The sequence below is a fragment of the Pseudorasbora parva genome, chromosome 15, assembly GCF_024679245.1.
Source record: "Pseudorasbora parva isolate DD20220531a chromosome 15, ASM2467924v1, whole genome shotgun sequence".
Classification (NCBI taxonomy): Eukaryota; Metazoa; Chordata; class Actinopteri; order Cypriniformes; family Gobionidae; genus Pseudorasbora; species Pseudorasbora parva.
Window position 1 is genome coordinate 12,362,209 of NC_090186.1, and position 27,705 is coordinate 12,389,913.

A 27,705-nucleotide genomic window follows, 5' to 3' on the forward strand; every position below is an offset into this window, starting at 1 on the left:
GGCAATGACATTGGTGTCAATGAAGGCCTTTCTGAGCCATCGGATTTTAACAAAAATATCTTCATTTGTGTTCCGAAGATGAACGGAGGTCTTACGGGTGTCAAATGACATTAGGCAAGTAATTAATGACTGAATTTTCATTTTTGGGTGAATTAACCCTTTAAGCCGTCTGTCGTTTCACTGCACTGTAAACAATTTTGGTTGGTTTTTGTTTGCTTAACTTAAAAAAGTAAGTAACCTGGTTGCCTCAAAATTTTGAGTTTATTTATTATTTTTTACAGTGTGGAAGATTCAGTGTAATCAAAATACTAGGTCAAAAATTAAACAATAGCATAGAAAATAAATAAGGTGGTTTTCATTTAATGCCGACGTTAACTAAACTAAAATATAATAAAACAGTAATATTAATTACAGTATTACATAAAAATGTACTAATATCGCTTCAAAATAATGACAATATATTTTACTCCAAATTAACTGATCACAGATTAATTACACTGTAAAAATAAATATTGTTGGTTTAACTTAAAAAAGTAAGTAACCTGGTTGCCTTAAAATTTTGAGTTTATAGAAATAAAAAAATTGAGTTGATAGAATGAAGAAAATTTGTTTAATAAATAGAAACTTAAAATATAATTGTATCTGAACCACATAAAAGATGTGTTAAATCATGAAAATATCACAATTTGGCATAACTGCGTCATCACAAGTAAAACACACAATTACCTAGCCTAGAAATCTAGACGCCCCCTAGCGGCAGCAAATTTAATCTGCCCGCAAGTGTCGTCTAGGAACTCTCAATACCCTTCTGAGCTGTATTCCTCACAATCTGGACGGGCCAATCACATCGTGTATAGAGTCGGCGGGCGGGGCCATAATGACGACGGCCGAGTTGCGTTTGCGTGCTTCTAGTAAACACAGAAACTGGCGAACGGCGGCGGTCTTTTGAATCAGCTTTGACCGCGACTCTGGAAGACTTGGAGTTAAGCTTTTCTCTGAGAAAAGAACAAAGAACTGCACTGAAGTCATTCTTAAAAAGGGAAGATGTGTTCGGAGTTTAGCCGACCGGATATGGTGAATGTTTAATCTATCAACAAGCTCTGTTTCACCTTCGTTGCTCTGGTTGGTGGTAGCTATCGCGTGCAGAGGGAGTTTGAAACACAACCGTTTATCCCGCCCCTCGGATTGAGCCCTGTCTATGGTGAGTTTCCAGACCAAACATCTTGATGTGGGTCTGGCTTGTCAGGCTAACAATTACCCAATATGCTTACAAAATATTTTAATAATATTTTAATAAAGGTTGTCGATTCTCAAAAATGTTCATTGTATTAACTCCAATTTTTTATTTCAATGAACTCAACATTTTAAGGCAACCAGGTAACTTATTTTTTAAAAATATATTTTTTTACAGTGTTGTAATACTTTAGAATAATGCTCATTAGTTAACATGAACTAATAATGAACTGCACTGATAAAGCATTTATTTATCTTTGTTAATGTTAATTTCAACATTTACTAATGCATTATTAAAATCTTGTTAACATTATGCACCGTTGACTAACATGAAAAACCATGAACAGATGGATTTTAAATAACTAATGTTAACAAAGATGAACAAATACAGTACAAAAATTACTTTTCATGGTTTGTTCATGTTAGTTAATACATTAACTAACGTTAATTAATGACCATTATTCTAAAGTGTTACTTATTAGTTTTAGTTTTACTTTAGATTACTTATTACGGAATATTTAGCAAAGCTTTCAAACTTTATAACCTGCCTTCATTAACATTAAATTGTAATGCTGCAATGAAATCTAAAATGAATGAAAAACACAGATTTAAAAAAAAAAACAATCATAGTAAACACTAAAAAGTTTTAAACTAAATTAAAAAGAACAAGCAATAAAATAGAACTATAAGAAAATGGCTCCAGATTGATTTGTTACATGACATTTCTGCCCTAAAATTACAGACCAAAACCTTGAAAATAAGCAAATATTGCAGTGAGAGATGACCGAGAAAACTAACGTATAGTTTTTATAGAGCTTGCAGTTACAACCCTTGATCTGGAGCTGGGCCTGGATTAACCTCATCTTTTTAGACAGTTAGTTGGTCATGGAAAAAGTTACTTGTATGCATCATTTTTCACTCAAATCACTTGGCTGGAACAGGTCTTTAGGGAGGCATATGCGTGTATGTGCTATTGTGTGAATTTGCCCCCCAGCACTTGTTCCATCTCTCACTCTCCGTCTCTCCGCGTGTGTGGGCAGCATGGGTTAATTGAGCAGCTCTTGAGTTGATAGCACTAGCGCTGTGGGTGCCGTGCATGCTGTGCGAGCTTTGGTTGAGAGCCAGACTCAGGAACTTAGACGATTTGAGCGTGAGCGGAGAGTTGTTGACTCTTATTGACTCACTGATTCAGTATTCGCAATCACAATTTAAGTACAATTGAATTGACACTGTCTGTCTCGTCTGAAAAAAACTGTTAATGTAGTGCTCTCCTCTCTCATTCATGGAATGGGCTTTCAACATGATTGGCTTTATTATTGAAACGCTCTCTCTCGTTCTTTCTATACCTGACGTTGTCATGCCGCTGGATGTATATCTTGTGGAAGATTCTTTCTGGTGGCTTCAGGAAGTCTTCCTTCATTTCCATGGCAACATTCCTGGGCAGCAGGCTCATTAGTAGGCGTTCCTGTTGAACATGTCCATTACATTTTGGGATAAATAGTGAGTTTTTTAAGTGTCATCATTCAAGTTCAATTAAATAATATATTATGATTATACTCTTAAAAATGTATTTACTATTTTTTTATCAATACTATTCAAACATTTTAAAATAATACAAAGCCTTAAAACTATGAAATCACACAAATGGAATTGTGGGAATTTTGCAGTGGCCAAAAAACAACTTCACAATTGCTGCCCATTAAATGATTTTTGACATTCACTCAACTAACTTTTTTCAAATTGGACACAATGTTATAGAACGAATGTAAAAGTCTCTCCAAATGTTCTCACTTTAATGTTTACCACAGACATGGAAATTTCCAAGGGAAGCCATGGCTTTCCGGCTGGCGTTTAAATTGACGTCATGACTGAACATCTCTATGTCTAATGTTTGTGCTGGCCATTGATTTATGGGTACTGTTAGTTTAAAAGTGGCCAATTCTGTTATCTGGAAATGTTTGATCTAATGAACTTGCTGATAGCTATATAAGTGGCCAATCTCTGTGAGAGATCACAGTTTTGAGCATTGGAGTTGGTTGGCATGGCAAATGTAAGTTTCCGTGGAAACGCATACAGTTCATTGCCAAGCCATGCGTTACTAAAAGCAGGTGATAACTGCCTTCTCAATCAGCACACCCCAGCGAGCCATGCCACCTGTGTTAAAAGCCCAGTGGGTCGTTTTCTCAATTGCCTTAACTCAAAAGTTGTGCTGAGAGTTGAGTTGAGAGTTGGTATAATTAGCAGCATGACTGTAACTGTAAGCCTCTTTTATTGAATGTGAAATTTAAAATCAATCATCACCATCTGTAACATTTTTCAGGAACACTTTACAATACGGGTGCTTTAATATGCATTAATTCATGCTTAACTAATGCACAGATAATCATGAGTTAATGTATGACTCATGAAGAACTAAACCATTGTTTCATGATTACTGCATCAGCAACTAATTAACATTATATATGAATAATAGATTAAGTAATCAATAAATTGGTATTAGTTAAATGTGTCATAATGTATTAATTCCCTAATAACATATTATATTAACTAATAATGTAAATGTATATGTTAATTACCATAATGGTCAAAGTTATATATACTTCAACTTCCAGTTGTCTGCTTCAAATAATCATTAGGTAACAATTTGCAAAGGTATTATCATGTTATGACTTTATTTGTTAAGGCACATTAACTAATTGTTAAGTAATTTGCCATTGTGGTTATGGGTTTTGAATTAATTTTGAGTTAGTTAATAGTGATACGCCTCAACATAATTACATAATTATACCTTTGCAAATAATTTACATTATTAGTTTGGAATTAATACATTATGACACAATTTATTGATTACTTGTATCTATTATTCATATAGAATGTTCAATGTAACTATAAATGGTTTAGTTCTTCATGAGTCATACATTAACTCATGATTATCTGTGCATTAGTTAAGCCTGAATTATTCGAATTATCCACCCATATTCTAAAGTGTTACCGATGTTTCCTTTTTGACTAAATTATAAAGTTGCGCTATATATATATATATATATATATATATATATATATATATATATATATATATATATATATATATATATATATATATATATATACTGAATATACTGATATATACTGAAACTACCGTACATATTTATTTGATTACAAACTACAGTAAAATAACTGTTCCTGTGTTGGCAAAGCTGAATTTTGTCACATGATCCTTCAGAAATCAGTCTAATATGATTTCCTGCTCAAGAAACATTTCTTATTATTACTATATTGCTGCTTAATATTGTTGTGGACACTGTGATTGCTTGATGAATAGAAAGTTCAAAAGAATAGCATTTATTTGAAACAGAAAAGTTTAGTAAAATTATAAATGTCAACAAAACAAAAATTAATTAATACATTTATTTATTTTTTTAAATCTTACTGATACCAACATTTTGAACTAAGCTGTACATTTGATTTATATACATTTCTAATTATATTTCTAATATATATTTATATCTATTATTTTTATGTTGTTGCTGTTATTATTATTTATACTACTACTATTGTTCAAAACTCACAAAAAAGTTGTTACAAGACTCTTCCCCATCCCTCCCCATGCCTTTAATAGTTTTTCCATTTAATCCAAAACAAATATTTCAAATATTCTCCTCGTCATGATTTAATTAATCTGCCCCAGAAACTCTCAAAACTTTTGAAATCAATCCATCAGCCACTCTTGCTGAATGTGCATTCTATTGCACATAAATGATAGATCCCCAGAATGTGCGAATGGAAAGATTACAGACCGGTCCATATCTCGGCAGCGAGTGTGAGAGTTTGTGTGTCAGAGAGAGAGTTGTGTGGTACAGCCTGGTGTGATGTATAGAGTGGGTGGTGTTACCTTCTATTCAGGGAGTTTGTTGGGTAGGAGGTGGATGAGTCATGTGCAAACAATTATAACCAATTTCAGTCGCTAAGGAACAAGGGGAAAGTGTACTCTGCGCTTTAGTTTGTATGAGTGTGTTTTGCATCTTTCCATCTTATGCCCCTCTCCACTTCATTTATAAATCATTCAGTAATTATCCACTGCAATCTACCCAGAGCTCGACGAGGGAGATAAGTTATGCTAATGTAGCTATTTGATTCACATTCTTTATCATTGATATAATCCATAATGACAGCTAAAGGAAGCAGTCTCACTGAGAAATAAAGTGGGCTGGTGGATCTGTTTGTTCCGGTAGGTTGCTACTGAAAGAAAATGTTTGATCAAGTGCATTACAATCTGCTGTGTGTGCAGTTTTATGCATAAATGTCCATCCCACAAATATGCTAACAGATAGTGAAGAATTTGATCTAAGAATAAGTCCTGCTTCTTTCAGGATTGGGCTTATGTTGTTTGATATGATAATACAAATATAAAATATTTATTTACAGATGACCACATTATTTTTTACTTTTTTAAATAAGTTTTATATTTGTAACTTTAAAATCAACATGTAGGACCACACTCAGGACACAAAGAGCTTGAGTCTGCCACGATGCACAAGCCAGATAAGAGGACCGAACCAAGCATTGTTTCTAGGCATGGAGGAAAGCCCCGCCCACACTCGCGCCACTGAGGGTAAGCTCTAGCTGGCCTCTTCAAATAGTATTTAAAATTTGGAAGAGGACATTTCCCTAATTCTCCTGTCCCCATGGGTCCTGCTCAGTTCAAAGTCTCCCGTTGCCCTGCTGGTTCCGCCCAGCTCAAAGGCTCCTGTGTCTCCAGAGTTCCAACCCACTCTTGCATATTCTTCCAGAATCAAACAGTTCCTCTGTCCTACCTCCCTTTAGCCCCTCAGCTCCTCCTTTGACACCTCTCTATTGTATGTATTTGCCTCCTATGATCTCCAGCTCTGCCCATTCAAGAGGAATCCCCTTGGTTCACCTCCAGCCGTCATTCCCATCACTCCACCTTAGTCATTCGACCTGTTGCCCACCCTTGGCTCCACCTGCGACCATCGTCCATTCAGCTCCAATGGGGTCCCTTGTCCCTCCATCTGTGCCTAGGGTAGATGTAGCTCTGCCTGCACCATGGACATAGAGGCCTTTAGCTACACATCGTCCCTCTACACCTTTGGCTCTATCGGGTTATGCCTACACTTCAGCTCCACCTTGATACTCAGTCACATCGGCTCTACCTCTAGCTGGATATTCGTCTGCGCCTAGGGCTCCCTCTTACATTGGCCTTGTCTCGGTCAGTTTTAACATGTACAGTGGGGCACAAAAGTATTTAGTTAGCCGCCAATTGTGAAAGTTCTCACACTTAAAAAAGATGAGAGAGGCCTGTAATTTTCATTAGAGGTACACTTTAACTATGATGGAAAAAAATCCAGAAAATCTGATTTTTAAAGAATTTATTTGCAAATTATGGTGGAAAATAAGTATTTGGTCAATAACAAAAGTTAATCTCAATACTTTGTTATATACCCTTTTTGGCAATGGCATAAGTCAAATGTTTTCTGTAAGTCGCCATAAGGTTTTACTGGTTGTTTGGCCCATTCCTCCATGCAGATCTCCTCTAGAGCAGTGATGTTATGGGGCTGTCGCTGGGCAACACAGATTTTCAACTCCCTCCAAAGATTTTCTATGGGGCTGAGATCTGGAGACTGGCTAGGCCACTCCAGGAACTTGAAATGCTTCTTACGAAGGCACTCCTTTGTTGCCCGGGCGGTGTATTTGGGATTGTTGTCATGCTAAAACAACCAGCCATGTTGCTGATGGAAGGCGATTTTTACTCAAAATCTCATGATACACGGCCCCATTCATTATTTCCTTTACACTGATCAGTTGTCCTGGTCCCTTTGAAAAAAAACAGCCCCAAAACATGAAGTTCCCACCCCCATGCTTCACAGTATGTATGTTGCAACTTAGCCTTCTTTCTCCTCCAAACACGATGATTGACAACACAAAGTTGAGTTTTTACAAAAAAGTTCTATTGACCATATGACATTCTCCCAATACTCTTCTGGATCATCCAAATGCTCCCTAGTAAACTTCAGAAGAGCCCGGACATGTACTGGCTTAAGCAGGGAGACGCGTCTGGAACTTCAGGATTTGAGTCCCTGTCGGCGTAGTGTGTTACTGATTGTAGCCTTTGTTACTTTGGTCCCAGCTCTCTCATTCACTAGGTCCCCCTATGTGGTTCTGGGATTTTTTGCTCACCGTTCTTGTGATCATTTTGACCCCATGGGGTGAGATCTTGCATGGAGCCCCAGATCGAGGGAGATTATCAGTGGTCTTGTAAGTCTTCCATTTTCTAATAATTGCTCCCGCAGTTGATTTCTTTACACCAAGCTGCTTACCTATTGCAGATTCAGTCTTCCCAGTCTGGTGCAGGCCTACAATTTTGTTTCTGGTGTCCTTTGACAGCTCTTTGGTCTTGGCCATAGTGGAGTTTGTAGTCTAACTGTTTGAGGTTGTGGACAGCAGTGATGCGCGGGTTGATCCAAAAGTTGCGGGTGCCTGCAGTCACCTGCGGGTACGAGTCATCCAAAAATATTTTTAATGATATTCGTGTCGCGGTCTGTCGGGTCGTTTGAAATAATGATGCAGGACAAAATGCCAGATTTCCCAACACGTTGTACTGAGCAATTGTGCCTTTTTAATAGGCTATACTTTTTACGCGTATAGCCTAGCTCAGTAATGTCCAGCACGATCACATGGCAATGCGTATCAATACGGGTATGAGTATGCAATCTCATGGAATGCCTACCCCAAAATGAGTTTTGGCGTGCATATGCTACACAGTTTTTCGCGTGCATATATACGCACTTTATGGCATGTATATAACACGCTCTTGGTAGGATGGGGGTGGTGGGGTGGGTGGTTCGTGCATATAAAATGCGTATCATATGCATGCGAAAAACCGTGCATAAAACTCATTTTGGCGTATACATTCCAGGGCGGGATTCTTGTTGGGAAAGTCGGGGGAGAGACGCACACTTCGATTAGACTGGATAAACACACGCAGCATCTTAATTGTTAAGAAAACGAAACGAAATAAATGAATAAATCAAGCCTTTGTTACACAACACTAGGCTACATCATACAGCATTCCGACAAAGAACAGTCTGCGCTCCTAAGGGCTTTCACACTTTTCCAAAAGTGGGCTTTCTCTCAGTTGACATGCTGATGAATTCTCCAAGCAGGGTCGAAACATAAACATCGCATTCATCAATAACATGTATCTAGACAGCTGAAATGGACAATGATGGGCCGCCTCAAGAACTGCTTGCTCTCGCCGCCGCATCTCTGAGCGCACTTCAGGGCCTGAAACATTTCTCTCCTCCACAGGTTGGATTAATGGATATTATGCCAGGGAGCATTTACTACTTTTAAAAAATGCAGGTCAGGAAGCGGGTCGGGTAAAGTTACAATATTTTCTTTTTTGCGGTCCGATTTGCAGGCGGGTAAGCTGAAAACGTCGGTTGGGTGTGGGTTTTTTATACATTGACCCAAGCATCACTGGTGAACAGGTGTCTTTTATTCTGATAACGAGTTTAAACAGGTGCCATTAATACAGGAAATTCTTAAAGATGAAGTTACAGATCTGTGAGAGTCAGAAATCTTGTTTTTTGTAGGTGACCAAATAAAGTCTGCGGAATAAAGTCTAAAGTCTGTGGAAACACACAGTCGGTATGTGACAGGCTCCAGTTTTCCTGGCTAAGGACAGGCTCTGGCTCCAGAACATGAACCACTCTGGTGGAAAGGGGGTAATTCACAGCCCAAACCGGCAGCTGGCTTTTCACCTTGGCTTCGGACTGGAAGCTTCAAGTCGATATGGGGAGGCAGCTCAAGTTCCTAGTTCTCATCGTGACAACTGCATTGAGGCCAGATGTGGTGCTAACATCAGCTACTTCAAATCAGGTGCTCCCGATAGAGCTCATGGTTCCGTGGGAGGACTGCATCAAAGAAGCCATAAATGGAAGCAGTCCAAGTATCAGGAGCTGGTGGAGGAGTGCAGAAGGGCAGGGTAGAAGGCATGCTGCAAGCACATCAAAGTGGGGTTTAGAGGCTTCACTGGGTGGTCACTGTGTAAGGTCTCATGCTTCTTGACATTACTGAGGTTACAAAGAGGAAAGCCTTCAAGTCCGCCATGGAGGTTGCAGAAAGAGCCTCCAGATGGCTGTGGCTTAAGTGGAGCAATCCATGGGCCAGTGCTGCTGGGACACAAGCCAGGGTCTGATCAATCACTAGATCATCTGGGTGAGGGTATTAGATGTTGAAATTAGAGTAAAAATCTGTGTTGGCAGGTATATAAAACAGCAATCAATCACTCGTTGGCCGGTAACATTTTATGAATTATAACAATGCAATGTTGTGACAGTTCACTCGGAAGAGTTGACGGGCAGGTGCTGCATCATCACGAAAGTTTAAGCCTGGTCAATTTAAATATTCAAGCGCAAAAAAAAAACATTACTCACACACAGTTCAAATTCCAGTTTAACTTTCTGTCAGGCTGTTTTTTTTTTTTTTCCAAAAACATACACTGATAACACAATAAGGAATATAATCAGGGTCCATTTTGATTTCATGATGACTTTGAAGTTTGCATTTGAAGCTAGTAATCCAAATGAAAATGCTAATTCTCTGAGGTGTATTTGGTGGACTGTAATGGCATTGTAGTTGCATACAGTCTGAATACCAACTCATTTAGCCACCTGACCTTAGGCCCGATCTCAGACACTGTTTTGTGTGTCTTAGAGCACATGCATCTGTGTGTTCGTGTAACAGTATGTGTTTGCTAAGAAAGCTTGACCTTTAAGCTAGTCAGGGGGGAATGGAAGCAATCTTGCAAGGTAATTACCTGTCAAAACTGCAACTTTAACGTGAGGGAGAAAATGAAACAGCTGATTATTTGATCTAAAACATTCACCTCCTCGTTTGCGTGTATGCCAACGCACGTGTTGTGGGAGTCTGACCTGTTTTTCGTTCTCGTCCTCAAGTTGCAGGCGCTGTTGGATGCAGTTTCTGGCCTGTAGGAAGGCCTTCCTCTGGGCGCGCTCAGTAAGGACTCGCACAAAGACACCCGACAGATTCACGCCGACCAGCAGCACTGCGTTTGCTACCAGCTACAAACACACACAGAGAGAGAAAAATAACAAGGTTTGTGTGACCATCTCTGTTTATCGGACCATGGAAAGGGATTCTGACATTTAAACAACATTCGGCGACTGAATACGAACTTTCAGTGATTAGGGATGGCGTTGTGTGTGTGTGTGTGTGTGTGTGTGTGTGTGTGTGTGTGTGTGTGTGTGTGTGTGTGTGTGTGTGTGTGTGTGTGTGTGGTGTGAACAAGAGAGAAAAACGGGGGCATGGAGCGAAAGGAGCTTGAAGGAGAGACGGACACAGATGCAGAGAGAGGGTGCAGTGAGTTCATTTTTTCAATCCATCCTGAGATGATAAACTCGAGTGCGGAGACGGACACCAGACACCAAACACCAAAATTAGATTACACAGAATCCCTTCAACTAGTCAGTGCATTCTTTTAATAGCCCTTTGTAATTGAAAGTGAAGGCCATTTGCTGAATAGCACAAAGTCGAGGCATTATTACAAATCTTTGGCAAGATTACAAGGCTTGTAAATGAGGTAATAAACAAAGCATGGTTAACGGGTTATTAGCTATTGATCAGGGATCACTGATAGGCTTTAAAGTGTTGCATGATCAGAGACATTGAGAGCGGCTTATAGACGTCTGACCATCCTGTATCCGTGATATCCACCAAGGTTACGCTGTGACAGTCTAAATGAGAGGTTGTGGGGAAAAAAAGCTCATTAACTCAGGATGAGAACGGTGACACTTGAGTCTAGATGTGAAGTGTTTTTGAAGTTTGGAGTGCAATAGTGAAATACTGTATATGCTGTTTACTGTGAGGTGCTGCTGTTTAAATGTGAAGTGGCACACGGATATTTTTAGATCAGGTGATTTTAATGAGTTTACGTCGATCCTCTTTGCGTAAGGTCTTTGGAGCATTTTGATTGGATTTTGGGCACGCTGTCTGTCTTTTCACAAAAAAAAAATCAAGGCTTAGTCAACAAATCCAGTCCCTGTTCTCACAGGTTTGGTTTTTGATGACAGAAGCTGCAATTCCTGTGTGAGTGTTTGTCACAAACATCACTTAGCATCCAGCGAGGATATAGTGAGACATGGGAAACTGTCACGGCGTTCTGTAAATGAGAGGCGTAGAGGTTACGAGCGGAGCTGAAATGTGTCAATGTGCCCGTCTGCCAGATTAAACAAAAGGTCAATGCATACAAATACATGAGACTTGCTTTGTTTACAGCCTCACAGGTTGGGTTTTATCGTAACTTTCATGTTCTGTTGAAATTTACTGTGTTTATTGTCATAGAGACCTCACTGATGTACAGTAATTTTGAAATTAGCATTTTATTCCCATTTCAAATTGAATTACTGTGTTCCTCTGACCTAAACAAAACCTACTGATTTAATTTCAAGATGTATCCATGTATTGTTTTTTTTTTCTCCAGAAATGTTACTAGTATGAATTTCAGTAGTGTTGCACTGCAAAAAAAAAAAAAAAAATCCCCTTAAAATGTACAGTAAAAAAAAAACTGGTTGCTAGAACTTTATCGTAAAAAAATATGGTATAGCAACATTTAAGGTATTACAGATTTAAGATTAATTTACTAACATAACTGTATTTCATTAACTGAAATAATGTTAAATTACCAACTTATTGAAATACATTTATGTATCTTACTGTTATGTATATACTGACAACAGCCAATTACAATGTAGATGAGAGTCACATGATGAAAAAAAACTCATCCCAAGCAGAAGGACAATTATAATACATGGAAGGTGCACAGTTTCATCCACCAAAAACACGAAAAACCATCATGGTAACACACATTAATTTAAAAAAAAAATGCAATAAATTAATTTAACAACAATGAATGTAATAAAACCCTAATGTACATAACTGATTATAAAAAACGAAGGACAGCTAAGAAGAACCCGTTATTTAAATGAAAATACATTGAATGTGAAGTGTCACACGGGGAATTCTGGGAATGTGAATTTACAGTTTTTAATCTTTTTTTAAGGGATCTTTTTAACTTCCAAAAAATATTTAAAATTTAACAGTATTTTACTGCAAAATTCTATTATTTACCATATACAGTATGGAAACTTTCGGTTACCAGTTAACTGTTTTTAACTGTAGCATTTTTACAGTATTTTACCTTTAAAAACCATGTTTTTTATTTTTATTTGTTTTTTTAATTTTGAAACAATATGACCCTGGCAAAAAAACATATCATAGTTCACTCACAAATTCTGTCATCAATTATTATTTTTTACCATCTCTTTAAGTATCAGCATGATGATTAAATGTAAAGCATATTTTTCAAGCCATGAAAATATGAGAACTAAAAATAAATGTTTTGACTGGTCTTTATGGAAGGTATGCGTGAAAAGTTTCAACCCAAAACAACATTTTTTTTTTTTTTTTTTTTTTACTTTTGAGGTGAAAGTAGATAACTATAGATGCATCAAGCTGTTCTGGACCAGATAATGTTTTTGTGAATTTAAATGTGCAATATCAGGATCACAATTGTGTTGTAGTACTTAATATAAGAACTGCAGCCTTGTGTCTGTGTTGATATTCAGCACAACTGCACTCTTGCACATGTGATATTGCTTAATTGTATCACTGTTACGCTGACTGGAAGAAAATGTATTTAAATGCTCAATGTCTTGACTTCATGCTGACCGAGTTTGGCGCTGATCGGGTGAGAAGTTTAAAGAGCATGCGTTTTCCAAACAACCCAAAATTGCTCACTTTCTGTTGGAGGAAGCAAGCAGGGAAGGACTACAGTCCTAGTCAAAGATAAACTTATATATATATATATATATATATATATATATATATATATATATATATATATATATATATATATATATATATATATATATATATTATTATTATTATTTTTTTATTTTTTATTTTTTTTTACAGCATCATCATCATTTAACAGCAATAAAACCTCAGTTAACTCTAAATATACATGTTTGTACACATCTTCATAAATCTCCAATGCACTTTGACCAAGTATGTAATTATATTATTCAAACACAAGGGTATTCCACTACTAGGTATTTCAGTAATTTGTTGTGCTATGACAGAAAATGACGGTCTGTAGTTTCACAGTAAAGTTCTGACAGATCAAATCAGTTTTTGAAATAGTTTCATGCTAGGCCTATTTTTATATCATGTTTTGCACAATATTCGCAGCTCTGCAAGCTAAGTTAAAATACACAGTGATATATTCAGATAGTTCCTTCATTTTATGTCGGCTAAGCTACAAATTATTAAGTTGTAAACTTAGGCTATAGGCTACCCATCTTACATTTTTTAATTAAACTTACCACATTATTTCTGAACGATTCTGACTATTTCTGATATCTAAATGATTTTTGCCGTTTATTTTTCCTCAAAGAAATTCATTCTGACTGTCTCCATTCACTGTGCTTTTTTTAGGAGCTGTCCATCCTCACTGGTGCTGAAGTCAAATGCTCGCGCGCTTCACCTGTGTGCACGTGCAGTGCGTGCGCTCACAGCCCTCATGCTCCAGCAAGCACACTAACCATAAGTGCTTTACCATATATGACAGGCCAAATAAAATAAATACTAAAATGTTATGGAAAATGACGCAACTTACCGGTGTCCACACGAAAGGTCTACGCGCTGTTACCGATGTCGCCATCACGATGAAATGCGAAGCAGCCACTATGATGCCGAACAAAATCGCCAAGAGCGTTCTGACCGGTAGCAGGGAGTAGGCAACAAAGGTAACGAGCATCAGCTGCCAGACACCTTGCTCAGGTGTTGTGCTCGGCGCGTCAGGTGCCTGCGCGCCCTGCGTGCCGTGACCCAGCGCGAGAGGAAACGGGCAACAGAGTAGCGCAAACGTGAAGCTGAAGAGCAGCGCGAGACGCGCTATCTGCTGCAGCTGCGTGACCTGCAGATATTTGACGTTGGTGACAATAAAGAGTGAGGTGAAGATGACGCAGTGGACCGGGTGCGAGCCCTTGGACACGGTGAAGCGCGAGCCGGCGGACAGCAGCTCCACGAGCGCCAGCGCGGACGCGGCGAGGATAAGGATGGCCAGCGCTTTGAGCGTGGCGTTCTGCTCGAGCTTCAGGTTGTACTTCTGGAAGAGAGTCTCGAGGTCCTTGCAGTCAAACTCGCGCTCACACGCACCGGCCAGGCAGCGACTTTTCCTCCGCCGCGTGCGGACTCTGGGAAACGGAACTTCTTCCATAGCGGGGCCATTCATACAGCACAGCAAAGGCTCTTCTTCACAAGCACCACATGTCCAGCACTTGTTGTCGCGGTCCTGGCGGCAACTGTCGCGCCTCGACTCGCGCACACTGACCACAGCGCGAGACTGTATCTAATCCGCAGCACGCGCCGCCACCATCCACAGGTTGGTGACTGTTGTGACGAGCGCAGACAGCAACCGCCTCCTCTTTTCTCTCCCTCGCACTCTCTCTCCTCCCTCCTCAAGGCGGTCTCCAGGGAACAGACCACCCGTAGCGTTTGTTCGGCCCCAGAAAGAGGTTAACATCGACCACGCAGAGCCGGGACTCCCCTCTCCGCATCCCACAGCTGCATCTCAGCGCCTCGGCCGGATCACGCATGCGCAATGTCAGCCCGCGATTGAGAAACCAAGCACGTCTCACAGCCCTCAAAAAAAAGATAAGACAAGACAGCAGAGCAGCTCTGACAGGGCTCGTCTTAAATGGAAAAACGGAGAGCAGTAAGGCAGTATTCGTGTATGACGCTCGATCGTGTATATGAAACGTTTCCTTTTCGACTCACCAAAACAGAAATAACCCAGGAGAGTCTCCCCGGCGCGTGCCTATAAATAGCACGCTGATCAGTGGCCTTTTAATTAAGCACTTTAATTCCAGCTCGAGCCTTTGTTTGGAGTGCCGTTACTGATCCGGCAGCGGAGCAGGTGTTGCGGATTACAGATCGCATTCATCTTTTATTTTCGCGCATCTGCGTCTAAATTGATTACCGCCGGGTCCCTAAGTGGATTTTTACGTTGGGACAATGGGGTTGAGGAGGTGTGCACGCTCCGCCATTCATGACGAGCTACTTGTGTTCATTTGGCTGCTGTTAAATGGCCTGTCAAGAGAGCGCTAGAGTCCCACTCGGACCTTAAACCCAGAATAGGGCGCCGTTAGGGCCCCTAAAAACTTTCTACTCGCACACACCTTTGGGCGACCACTGGCAACAAATAAATCAGTCATAAATAATCGTTTTATTATTGATAAGCATAAACATAAGCGTTATTGATTTTTAGTTCATTCAGATTATAATTGCTTGATCTTAAAGTCACCATGAAATCAAAACAAATTCTTATTTTTTACGTATCCCCAAAAGGAACAAATATGAGACGGAGGAAAACATATTTGTTAATGCTTCTGCATTCTTTCGCAAATGTTTTGCGTTCCCCAGAGAAACTTTGCGTTCCAAATTAAACAAACAAAAAACATGCAAACTAAGTTTATTTTAACTAGACAAAAGATTGGTTGTCATAAAATCTTTATTGGTGTCAATAAAACCTATATAATTGAACAGCTCGATTGTGTCTCAGCCCCCTTGATAACGCATGTAAGTTAGCCGTGATACACAAGCTGCACGATTAAGTCGTTTATCGAAATGAAAAGCTGCAATTCCAAAGTGTTAAAGCATCCAGATTTGTAGCCATGTTAATAACGTTTGTAAGAAACCAAACCATCTGTAAATCCGTCAAGATTTCAGCAAGATAAGAGTATTTATGTTCGTACAGATCACTCATCTTACACGAGGTTCCACAGAGCCCAAAAGAAAGCCTGTGACAAGATAGCCGCCGGTGATGACGATGGTGACTCCGCCGTAAGACATCTAGCCTTTATTATGGATATCTATGGGCGACAGACCGAAAAAGAACGATGGCATCTGAAAGTTGCGGCTGCTGGTCAGTTTGTGTGTAAAAGTATGTTTTTGACCAACGTTTTCCACTTTTGATGTCTTTTCTAGTAAGAAATTATTACTGTAGTAATTAAATATTCACTTAGTTAACACCAAAGCTCACGCTATTTTAATGAAGATCATTAAACTGTTACACTGCCTCAGAAGTGTGTCCGGAATCAGTTTTGTGAGGTGCCTTCATGTGCAAACGCTGCATTATAAGTCATTGCCTGATAAGGTAGCGAGGCAACAAATCAGCATGCTTAGGTTTTCTGATGCAGCCATTATTTTTCAGTCATTAATTTTTGTCTGAACCTTGACTGCTAATATACACTGATCAGGCATAACATTATGACAGGTGAATTGAAAAACACTGATTATGTCTTCATCACTGCACCTGTGGGTGGGATATATTAGGCAGTAAGTGAGCTTTGAAGTAGTCTTCAAAGTTGATTTGTTAGAAGCAGGAAAAATGGGCAAGTGTAAGGATTTGAGCAAGTTTGACAAGGGCCAAATTTTGATGGCTAGACGACCAGGTCAGAGCATCTCCAAAATTGCAGCTCTTGTGGGCTGTTACCGGTCTATCAAAAGTCGTCCAAGGAAGGAACAGTGGTGAACTGGCGACAGGGTCATGGACGGCCAAGGCTCATTGATACACGTGTGGAGTGAAAGCTGGCCTGTGTGGTCTGATCAAACAGACGAGCTACTGTAGCTTTCCTGGTGGCTGTGGATTCTTTCAGCAGGATAATGCGCCCTGCCTCAAAGCCAAAAAATTCGGTTTGAGGAACACAAATGACTCCAAATTCCCCAGATCTCAATCCAATCAAGCATCTGTAGGATGTGCTGAACAAACAATTCCGATCCATGGAGGCCCCACCTCACAACTTACAGGACTTAAATGATCTGCTGCAAACATTTTTGGTGCCAGATACCACAGCACACATTCAAGGGTCAAGTGGAGACCTACACAATATTAGGATTGGTGTGTAAACAATCCAGTACACACAAACACACCGATAATGCTTAATAACCAGGCAAAGCGTAAGAACATTTAAACACTTTAAATGATGTTCAAGATGATGATTCAATGACTGCATGATTTTGATATCAAAACTAGAGAAAAGCTTGATATTTCAAAATCTTACATTAACGTGGTTTCCGTGTGTTATCAAATGGCCTTTTAAATCACAAAATCAGGTGAAAAGTCAGTATAGATCTGCTGTCTGTTCAGGGCCCTTAAACATTTCCCAAAGCATCAGAATCCCCTGAAGCAGACAAATAACCCAGAATTATCTTGTTTTAGTAGCTTAGGATCTAAAAGACATCATTCAATCAAACCGTGACACCAAAGAGGAGGTTAGACATGTTGAAATACTGAATTGTGTGTGGGTTGTGGCAAGGGAGCATGCTTGTATTATTTATGAGCCCTTGATTAAACATGACAACGGCTTGTGCTGTAGTGAATATGATCTGTAACTTTATATCTTGCTGCTCCTCTGATTTATTGTATAGAAGCTGTTTATATTCAGTAAATACATTTTAAAATAAGCCAAGCTGGCACTCAACAGAACGGTAACTGTCAGAACTATCACAATACATAACCGTTAGCACCTCTGAAGGATCCTTGAATCTCATAATTGCGATAATTAAAGGCTGACATTATAGGCTTCTGAGAGACTTGTAAGTGATGCTATCTTACAATTTATGACATTAGGCTTCCTTGAATGGCAATCGCTCAAACCTGCAAGGCAGTTAGAAGTTATTTTAGTCCATTTCTCAAAACCGTTTCTCAGTTCATGTGTATTTTTGGGACTTCTTGATTGCATGGCCTGCTTTCGATTGCACAGCATGCCCTTGTTGGCTGGTAGAGCCGCTGTAGCACTTATCCTCATAAAAATCTGTCAACATTATGAATTAAATCTAAACCCTACTGTGCCTATTCAGCTGATCAAGTATGGATAATATGATCATCTAATCTATTTTAGACTGCTTCCTTTTACTGTTGAAGAAAGCGATTCAGTATCTGCCACTTTTAACATACAGTAGATCTATTGATTGATCCGACTATAGATTGATCTGTGATTGATTTATGTTGTTCACTATATTGCACTTTTTTACACTGGTGATTTGCTGAAAATTCAGCTGAAAATTCAGAAAATTCAGCTTTGCCAACACAGGAATCAATTGCACTTTGCATATTGAAATAAAAATAGTTTTTTAAACAATAATAATATTTCACAATCATACTGTTTTACTGTATTTTTAGCCTTGGTGAGCATAGTAACAGCATAAGAGAGAATCTTACTTAGCTTTTGAATAGTACACTGTAAAAAAAAAATTGCCTTGGTTTTACTCAAAAAAAATTGAGGCAACTATTTTGAACTCATCTGATTTGTGTTTGACCAAATAGACTTTGCATGTCTTCATCATGCACCATTAAGTAATTTCAACTCAATTTTCCTTGTGAACGCAACTCAAACTCCAATTAAATCCCATGCAAAGCATTTTGGGAACTAGAAATCTCCTTACCTCTTACTTAATGTTCATTTAAAGCTGCTGTCCGTAACTTTTTTTTGTGTTCAAGATTTACAAAAGTTATATATAATAAGAATATACATGAATCTATTTTCCAAACCATGTTTTTGTCTTACCCTTAATCCTTACTTATAATTAGTGTATGAAGTTTATATTCATTACTATTTCAGACCGGTCTGGAAGGAACCGCTGCAGAGGAGCACGGTCCCTGCGTGACTCGCCAAAGGCATAAACAGATAGAAGTAGCTCTGGCTGCAATGTTCTTCCACAAGATGCATGCATTTCTGTTTTTTAACAGCCAGAGCGCAAAAAGTTATGGACTGCAGCTTTAAATATAATATTGATCGAACAGCAAACATCCTTGAGTGAGTGCTTCCATTTCAGCAGCAAAACTTAAAGAAAAACTTTCCAAACAAAGAAATAAATAAAGACAAGAGTACAGCAAGATGCAAGGAGCACATCATGACACGTCAAAAGCAAGAAACGCTGTTATAAAAGTATACCTTAAAATATGAAATATGAGAAAAATTGCTAGATTTATGTTGCACTATGGAAAAATATGTTGTCATCGTGTGAAAAGCGTTCATTGCATCCACCAAATCCAGCAGTAAATATTTTAAGTAAATCTAACTGAAATAGTATATAGGAAATGCATGCACAAAGTCTTGTCTAGATTACTCAGGATATGAAGTGTGATTGTATAATTATACAAAATATGTTTTTGCTACAAATCCAAATGAAGTGAGCTACTCAAATTATCCAAGTAACAAAGAAAGATTTATTTGTAAAAAAAAATGTGTAATTTTTTTTTTTTACCAGTTTTCACAAGTTTCACAATATATATATACAGTCTTGTTCAAAATAATAGCAGTACAATGTGACTAACCAGAATAATCAAGGTTTTTAGTATATTTTTTATTGCTACGTGGCAAACAAGTTACCAGTAGGTTCAGTAGATTGTCAGAAAACAAACAAGACCCAGCATTCATGATATGCACGCTCTTAAGGCTGTGCAATTGGGCAATTAGTTGAAAGGGGTGTGTTCAAAAAAATAGCAGTGTCAACCTTTGACTGTACAAACTCAAAACTATTTTGTACAAACATTTTTTTTTTCTGGGATTTAGCAATCCTGTGAATCACTAAACTAATATTTAGTTGTATGACCACAGTTTTTTAAAACTGCTTGACATCTGTGTGGCATGGAGTCAACCAACTTGTGGCACCTCTCAGCTGTTATTCCACTCCATGATTCTTTAACAACATTCCACAATTCATTCACATTTCTTGGTTTTGCTTCAGAAACAGCATTTTTGATATCACCCCAGAAGTTCTCAATTGGATTAAGGTCTGGAGATTGGGCTGGCCACTCCATAACATTAATTTTGTTGGTTTGGAACCAAGACTTTGCCCGTTTACTAGTGTGTTTTGGGTCATTGTCTTGTTGAAACAACCATTTCAAGGGCATGTCCTCATCAGCATAGGGCAACATGATCTCTTCAAGTATTTTAACATATGCAAACTGATCCATGATCCCTGGTATGCGATAAATAGGCCCAACACCATAGTAGGAGAAACATGCCCATATCATGATGCTTGCACCTCCATGCTTCACTGTCTTCACTGTGTACTGTGGCTTGAATTCAGAGTTTGGGGGTAGTCTCACAAACTACCTGTGGCCCTTGGACCCAAAAAGAACAATTTTACTCTCATCAGTCCACAAAATGTTCCTCCATTTCTCTTTAGGCCAGTTGATGTGTTCTTTGGCAAATTGTAACCTCTTCTGCACATGCCTTTTTTTAACAGAGGGACTTTGCGGGGGATTCTTGAAAATAGATAAGCTTCACACAGACGTCTTCTAACTGTCACAGTACTTACAGGTAACTCCAGACTGTCTTTGATCATCCTGGAGGTGATCATTGGCTGAGCCTTTGCCATTCTGGTTATTCTTCTATCCATTTTGATGGTTGTCTTCCGTTTTCTTCCACGTCTCTCTGGTTTTGCTCTCCATTTTAAGGCATTGGAGATCATTTTAGCTGAACAGCCTATCATTTTTTGCACCTCTTTATAGGTTTTCCCCTCTCTAATCAACTTTTTAATCAAAGTACGCTGTTCTTCTGAACAATGTCTTGAACGACCCATTTTCCTCAGCTTTCAAATGCATGTTCAACAAGTGTTGGCTTCATCCTTAAATAGGGGCCACCTGATTCACAACTGTTTCTTCACAAAATTGATGACCTCAGTGATTGAATGCCACACTGCTATTTTTTTGAACACACCCCTTTCAACTAATTCAACTAATTGCCCAATTGCACAGCCTTAAGAGCGTGCATATCATGAATGCTGGGTCTCATTTGTTTTCTGAGAATCTACTGAACCTACTGGTAACTTTTTTGCCACGTAGCAATAAAAAAATATACGAAAAACCTTGATTATTCTGGTTAGTCACATTGTACTGCTATTATTTTGAACAAGACTGTATATACTGTAAAAAAATATTTAGAAAAAAAGTTACCTGGTTGCCTTAAAATGTTGAGTTCATTGAAATAAAATTTTTGAGTTAATACAATGAACATTTTTTTGAGATTCGACAACCTTTATTAAAAGATTATTAAAAGATTTTGTAAGCATATTGGGTAATTGTGTGTGTTTTATTTCAGATGATGACAGTGAAACATGCCAAATTGTGCTATTTTCATGATTTATCAAATATTTTATGTGGTTCAGATACAATAATATTTTGAGTTTCTATTTATTAAGCCAATTTCCTTTATCGTATCAACTCAAATTTTTAATTTCAATAAACTCAAAATTTTAAGGCAACCAGGTTACTTACTTATATATATACATTTTAGTCAGACTGAAATTAAAGGGTTAGTTCACCCAAAAATGAAATTGATGTTATTAATGACTCACCCTAATGTCGTTCCACACCCGTAAGGCCTTCGTTCATCATCGAAACACAGTTTAAGATATTTTATATTTTATTCCCAGAGCATAATGCAGTCAATGCCCACTTGACTGTCCATGTCCAGAAAACTAATAAAAACATCATCAAACGGTCAATGAATCAGTGAATCGATCAAAGATTCGGGTCGCCAATGTCACGTGATTTCAGCAGTTTGGCTTCAGAACTGCTGAAATCACGTGACATTGGCGACCCGAATCTTTGATCGATTTACTTATTCATTGACCGTTTGATTCTTTTTGGAGGCACATGGAGGAGAAGACAATGCTGAATAAAATCCAAAACCAAAATGTATTTTCGATGCTTCAAGAGACTCTAATCAACATATGGACTATACTTTGATGATGTTTTTATTAGCTTTCTGGACATGGACAGTCAAGTGGGCATTGACTGCATTATGCTCTGGGACTAAAATATAAAATATCTAAAACTGTGTTCCGATGATGAACGAAGGTCTTACGGGTGTGGAACGACATTAGGGTGAGTCATTAATGACATCAATTTCATTTTTGGGTGAACTAACCCTTTAACATGACAAGACAAAATATTTAAAGGATATTAATTCTTTAAAAAGGCAAAAAAAATAAAAAATAAAAAGAGAAAACAGAGCTCTCATTATGGCTTGAGTGAATGGAGATTGCATTTAATTACTGATTTACCTTCAAGAGACGGTCCACAAATAGAACATATGATAGATTACGTTAGATTAGGCCACAATTATCCGTTTTGTAGAACAGATGTTTTGGGGCCAACGTTTCCATGGCCATATGAATATTTCTACATCACATTTGTCATTTTTTATTGTTTCTGACTAGACAAAGGACACAGCGCGTTCCCGAGACGCTTGTCAGTGACGTTACACTTTGCTCTCTCGTACGATAGAGTAAGACTCAGCTAATGCTCGTGTCACCGTGCCAGTCTTAGACGCAGCAGGAGCTAAAAATGGACAGATAAGCAAGGGGTTGGGAAAAGACTCAAAAAAGAGAACGCGAGAGAGAGAGAGAGAGAGAGAGAGAGAGAGAGAGAGAGAGAGAGAGAGAGAGAGAGAGAGAGAGAGAGAGAGAGAGAGAGAGAGAGAGAGAGAGAGAGAGAGAGAGAGAGGTCCCCTGCTTCTACAGCATCCTGTTTTCACAGATTAGCTTTTTATTGATCTACCTCTCACCTGCTCCCTCTCTCAATTTCTCCCGTACACGCAGACACGCTCTCTTTGAGTGCAGCTACCTACTGGTGGTGGCAGCGGCCCTGCATTTTTAACACCTACACGCACTCACACACACATATGCAAACACATTTTTCCTTTTCATCTGTGTGTATTCCTCTCTGCCAGGGCCTTTGTGAGTAGAGAGACTCTAAGAATAGCAGTCAGTCAGATGAACACCTCAGAACGTCTGCTTCCAAAGGAGTTCCGCTGTGCATGTTTGTGTGCGCGTGTGTCTCCGGAGTAAGAGAGACAGCAGAGAAATGAGAACAGACAGCTTTACACGCACCAGTCTCCTTGCATTATATTTGGATAGTAACAACACACATACATACACACGCGTGCAAAACAGATACACACACACACACACACACACACACACACACACACACACACACACACACACACACACAATGACAGCTTGCAGTTTGGAACCTCCGTTCCACATCCTGGTTGGTGGGCAGGGGTTGCGTTTCCATAGTAACAGAAAAAGGGAACTCCCCAGGCCCCTCCTATGTGCACAAGTGCTGCAAGTTCACCATGTATGTAAATGTGCGAATATTTTAATCGCACTGCTGTGCGCGATATTAGCCGGGTAAGTCTTATTTGCTAAAAATATGCTTTAAATTCGAAAACTGCAATTACGATTTGACATTTATGTGGGTGTTGTGAAGTTGCATATACACAAACGCTAAAGCGAACGAGTTGAAATTTTCCAAAATGTCAAAAAGAACTTTAAACCACCTTAATAAAAGGGTTAGATGACCCAGAAACTTCCCACTGATTTCCTGTGACCAGACACGGGTCACTTCCTGTTCTGAAGCTGGGTGAAAATGTCTGATTCTGGCATGAGTCACACAGTGCTTGCCCTTTATAGAACATAGGCACAGCAGCTCATAAACACACAACTTATGAGTTACCTAGCAAAGACATGCCATTTTGTGTTTATAACCCTGCCTAAGCTGATTTGCTGGTCTTATCTGGTCTCTACAGCTAGTCTAGATTGATCACACGCAGATAAAAGTTGAAGAAGGTAGTTCATCTGTGGATTTTTATTTGATAGTGGTTTGCTAGTATGTAGTACTAGGTAGTAGGTTTAGGTGGTTTCTAGGGTTTTTCTAAGGTATTGGTAGTTGTTTGTAGCCTGACAAGCCAGAACCACATCAAGATGTTTGGTCTGGAAACTCACCATTGACAGGGCTCAATCCGAGGGGCGGGATAAACGGTTGTCTTTCAAACTCCCTCTGCACGCAATAGGATAGCGCTACCACCAACCAGATCAACTCTGAACAGATCTTCCCTTTTTAAGAATGACTTCAGTGCCGTTCTTTGTTCTTTTCTCAAAGAAAAGCTTAACTCCAAGTCTTCCAGATTCACAGCCAAAGCCGATTCGAAAGGCCGCCGTTCGCCAGCTTCTTTGTTTTCAAGTAGCACACGGAACCTCCACAACTCGGCCGTCATGTTAAGCCTCGCGCACCAACTCTACACACGGTGTGATTGGCCTGACCAGAGTTTGGTTTTTCCAGGTCATAAGTCTACGGAGAGTTGCAAGATGACACTCGCTGCAAATTAGATTTGCTGCCACAAGGGTGCATCTAGATTTCTAGGCTAAGTTGTTAGGGCATTGCTAGGGGTTTGCTAGTGCGTTTTGAGTGGTTGCTAGGGGTTTTCTAAGGTATTGGTAGTTTGATTTTTGTTATGGGTTTGGGAGTTTGTTTTGAGTGGTTGCTAGGGCATTTCTATGGTGTTTGTGGGTATTAGGGCATTGTTGGGGGATATTTAGGGGTAGTTTGTTTTGAGTGATTGCTAGGGTGTTATAAGGTATTGGTTGTTGTTAGGGCGTTGCTAGGGGTTTGCTAGGGTATTTTGGATGGTTGCTAGGGCATTTGTACTGCATTGGATGTTATAAGAGTATCGCTAGAGGTTTTCTAGTGTGTTCTGAGTGGTTCCTAGCATTCCTGAGTGGATGCTGTGACATTTATAGGGTGTTGGTGGTTGTGAGGGCATTGTTAGGGGTTTGGTGGTGTGTTTTGGGTGTTTACTAGGGCATTTCTAGGGTGTTGGTAGTTTTTAGGGCACTGCTAGGGGTTTGCTAGTGCATTTTGGGTGGTTGATAGGGTGTTCTAAGATATGGGTAGTTGTTAGGGCACTGCTAAGGGGATTGGTAGTGTTTTTGGGTGGTTGCTAGGGCATTTCTATGGTGTTTGTCAGGGGATTTGTAGGGGTAGTTTGTTTTGAGTGATTGCTAGGGTGTTTATAAGGTATTGATAGTTGTTAGGGCATTGCTAGGGGTTTGGTAGTGTATGTTTGGTGGTTGCTATAGTATTTCTAGGGTGTTGGTACCTGTTAGGGCATTGCTAGGGTGTCTGAGATATTGGTAGTTGTTAGCGCATTGCTAGGGTGGTAGTGTGTTTTGATTGGTTGCTATGGTGTTTCGTAAGCCCCTTTCACACTGCGATTCCGGCAAATACATGGATAATGCGACCCGGCATTTGTTCCCGGGCCGCTAGATTTGGTCCATTCACACTGCCAGCGAAATACCGTAATATGTGTGCTTTTACACACAACCCGCAACGGTCCCGGATCGAGTTGACACGTGACATCCGGATGTGGTGTATAATGGCGAGCGATCTCAGCTTCAGCACGGATAAAGGAGCTCCGTGGTCTCACGTTGTGTCCAGTTTGCGCACGTTTCTGCTTGTTTAATTTTAGTTTCTTTTGTATACGAACACTCTCTGCGTTTAAAACACAGACTAGCTCTTCTGGCACTGCAGGGTTGTATTATTGAAAAAAGCTCTAGGAGTCGCACGATAACTACGTACACGTTGCAGCATTAGTTTTGGCTTTTGTTCACACAGCGCTCGTCCCGGGTCGAACCTTATCTGTCCATTTTTAGTTACTAGGTCCCCGACCCGGGTTCAATTCGGTAATCAATTCCGGGACGTGGTTGCTTTCACACAGAAGGCGACCCGGCAATGTTCCGGGAATATTGCTGGTCCGACGTGCAGTGTGAAAGGGGCTTAAGGTATAAGAGTATCCTATCAGGGTAATAACAGGGTCCTAACAGAACCAAGATGGGTGACTAGGTGAAAGTAAAAGAGAGTAAAATCCATGGATAAATCTTATTTGCTGTGTTTAAGCGCTTAGGAGCTGGTGGGTTTGTACTCTAGGGACACATTTTACTGTGAGTGTTGATTTGTGTTATAATGTGTTTGCAGCCCCACAAGAGACATCAGCTAATCCTAGCTGTGAACATTAGAAACACAACCCATAATCTTGCACTTTAGCCACCTACAAGCCACGGCTAAGGCAAACACTCCACCCACACAACAAGGACATTTATCACTACAACTTTTCCAAGGGGACAATGAATAGATTTAATCTTTGTACATTGGCTGTTTGCTAAATCCCTTGTTCTACACTGAGTCACCGTACACTCACTATAATGATTTTTCTTTATTAGCATTCAGCTTGTACTCCACCTCCACTTAACATGAATCTCAAAAGGGTACTTTGAGACAAATTGCCAGACATCAAACAGCAATTAAAAGTTTTTAAGGGGTTCATCATTTTGTGTTGATGGGAAATGTAGGCTGTGTACAAGTTATACATTGGTACGTTCTGTTCGTTTCCGATGTGGGATATTGTTGAGGTGACTGAGCTAACTTACAAGTATACAGTGGAGATCAAAATTAGAGAACAAATTAGAAACATTAGAATTTTTTCAGAAATATTGTTGATATTCATTGGTTGAAATTTGAAGGAAGATTAGCTGTGGGTCTACCATTGTTCTGCTAGCATGTTTTACAAAATACCAAGGTACTTCAACAAAAAACTTTATTTTGTCGAAAAAACTGTGATCAAAATTAGAGAACAATAACCAATGCAGCACAGCGGTCAAAAATTAGTAGGCGGTATAGAGGCCCTTACTTTGAATGAGCTCAGCACATCTGTGGCCACAGGACATCACTAGATACTCACACTGCTCCGGTGTGATCTTGGTCCACTCTTCTTCCAGTCTCTTTCACAGTTCGGTACCTGTAGTGAGTTTCTTAGCCATAACTTTGTCGCCAATGATTTTACATAGATTTTCAATGGGGTTTAGATCAGACTCTTGGCTGGCCATTTCATTATTTCAATGTTCTCACTTTCAAGAAACTGCTTTACTCGCTTTGCAGTGTGATAGGGGGCATTGTCTTGCATAAAAATTGCGGGCTGATTGGGAGATACTCGCAGTGAAGGAACCACATGTTGCCGAAGGAGGTTCTGATAAACAGGTTCTGAGGTTCTGCCATGTAGTTGTATAATAGGCCCAACTCCTGCTGCATAAACATCCCCAAAACACTGCCACTTCCTCCTCCATCTTTCACTGACTTCTTTGGGCACTTTGGGTTCAATCTTTCCCCAATTTGATGCCGAAAATAATGTTTCCCTTCGGACCAAAATAAATTAAAACTGCATTATCACTAAAATGAACTTTGGACCAGTTCTCCTCTGTTCACACAACATGTTCCTCAGCAAAGGTTAGTCTAGCCTTTTGATTCTTTCTGCTGATGAGAGGCTTGGTCACTGCAGAGTGAGCTTTCAGTCTGAATTCTCTAAAATGACAAGACACTGTGTGGCGAGACAGATCCTTACTGTGTCCAGAGTAATTTCAGCTGCAGTGTTATACTGATTCCCCATTGAAAGTCTCCGCATTGTCCTGTCCTCTCGTGCCTTGGTCTTGCGTACCTTTTTGGGTATTTGAATGAAA

General features: G+C 39.5%; 1 protein-coding gene across 2 annotated transcripts in view; it reads right to left on the minus strand.

Annotated features, from left to right (window-relative positions):
• adcy1a (adenylate cyclase 1a) overlaps nucleotides 1-15,060 on the minus strand; it is a 63,718-nt gene extending 48,658 nt beyond the window's left edge. Inside the window, exons 1-3 of one of the 2 annotated variants that reach the window (XM_067417125.1) lie at nucleotides 13,952-15,054; nucleotides 10,188-10,337; nucleotides 2,580-2,698 (exon numbers count right to left, since the gene is read on the minus strand). In XM_067417125.1, coding sequence (XP_067273226.1) covers nucleotides 2,580-2,698; nucleotides 10,188-10,337; nucleotides 13,952-14,569 — 887 coding nt within the window. In that variant the 5' untranslated portion in view covers nucleotides 14,570-15,054. Of the gene's footprint in view, nucleotides 1-2,579; nucleotides 2,699-10,187; nucleotides 10,338-13,951 lie in introns of both variants that reach the window. The other variant, XM_067417126.1, reaches the window with a different exon arrangement.
• Nucleotides 15,061-27,705: the final 12,645 nt, after the last annotated feature.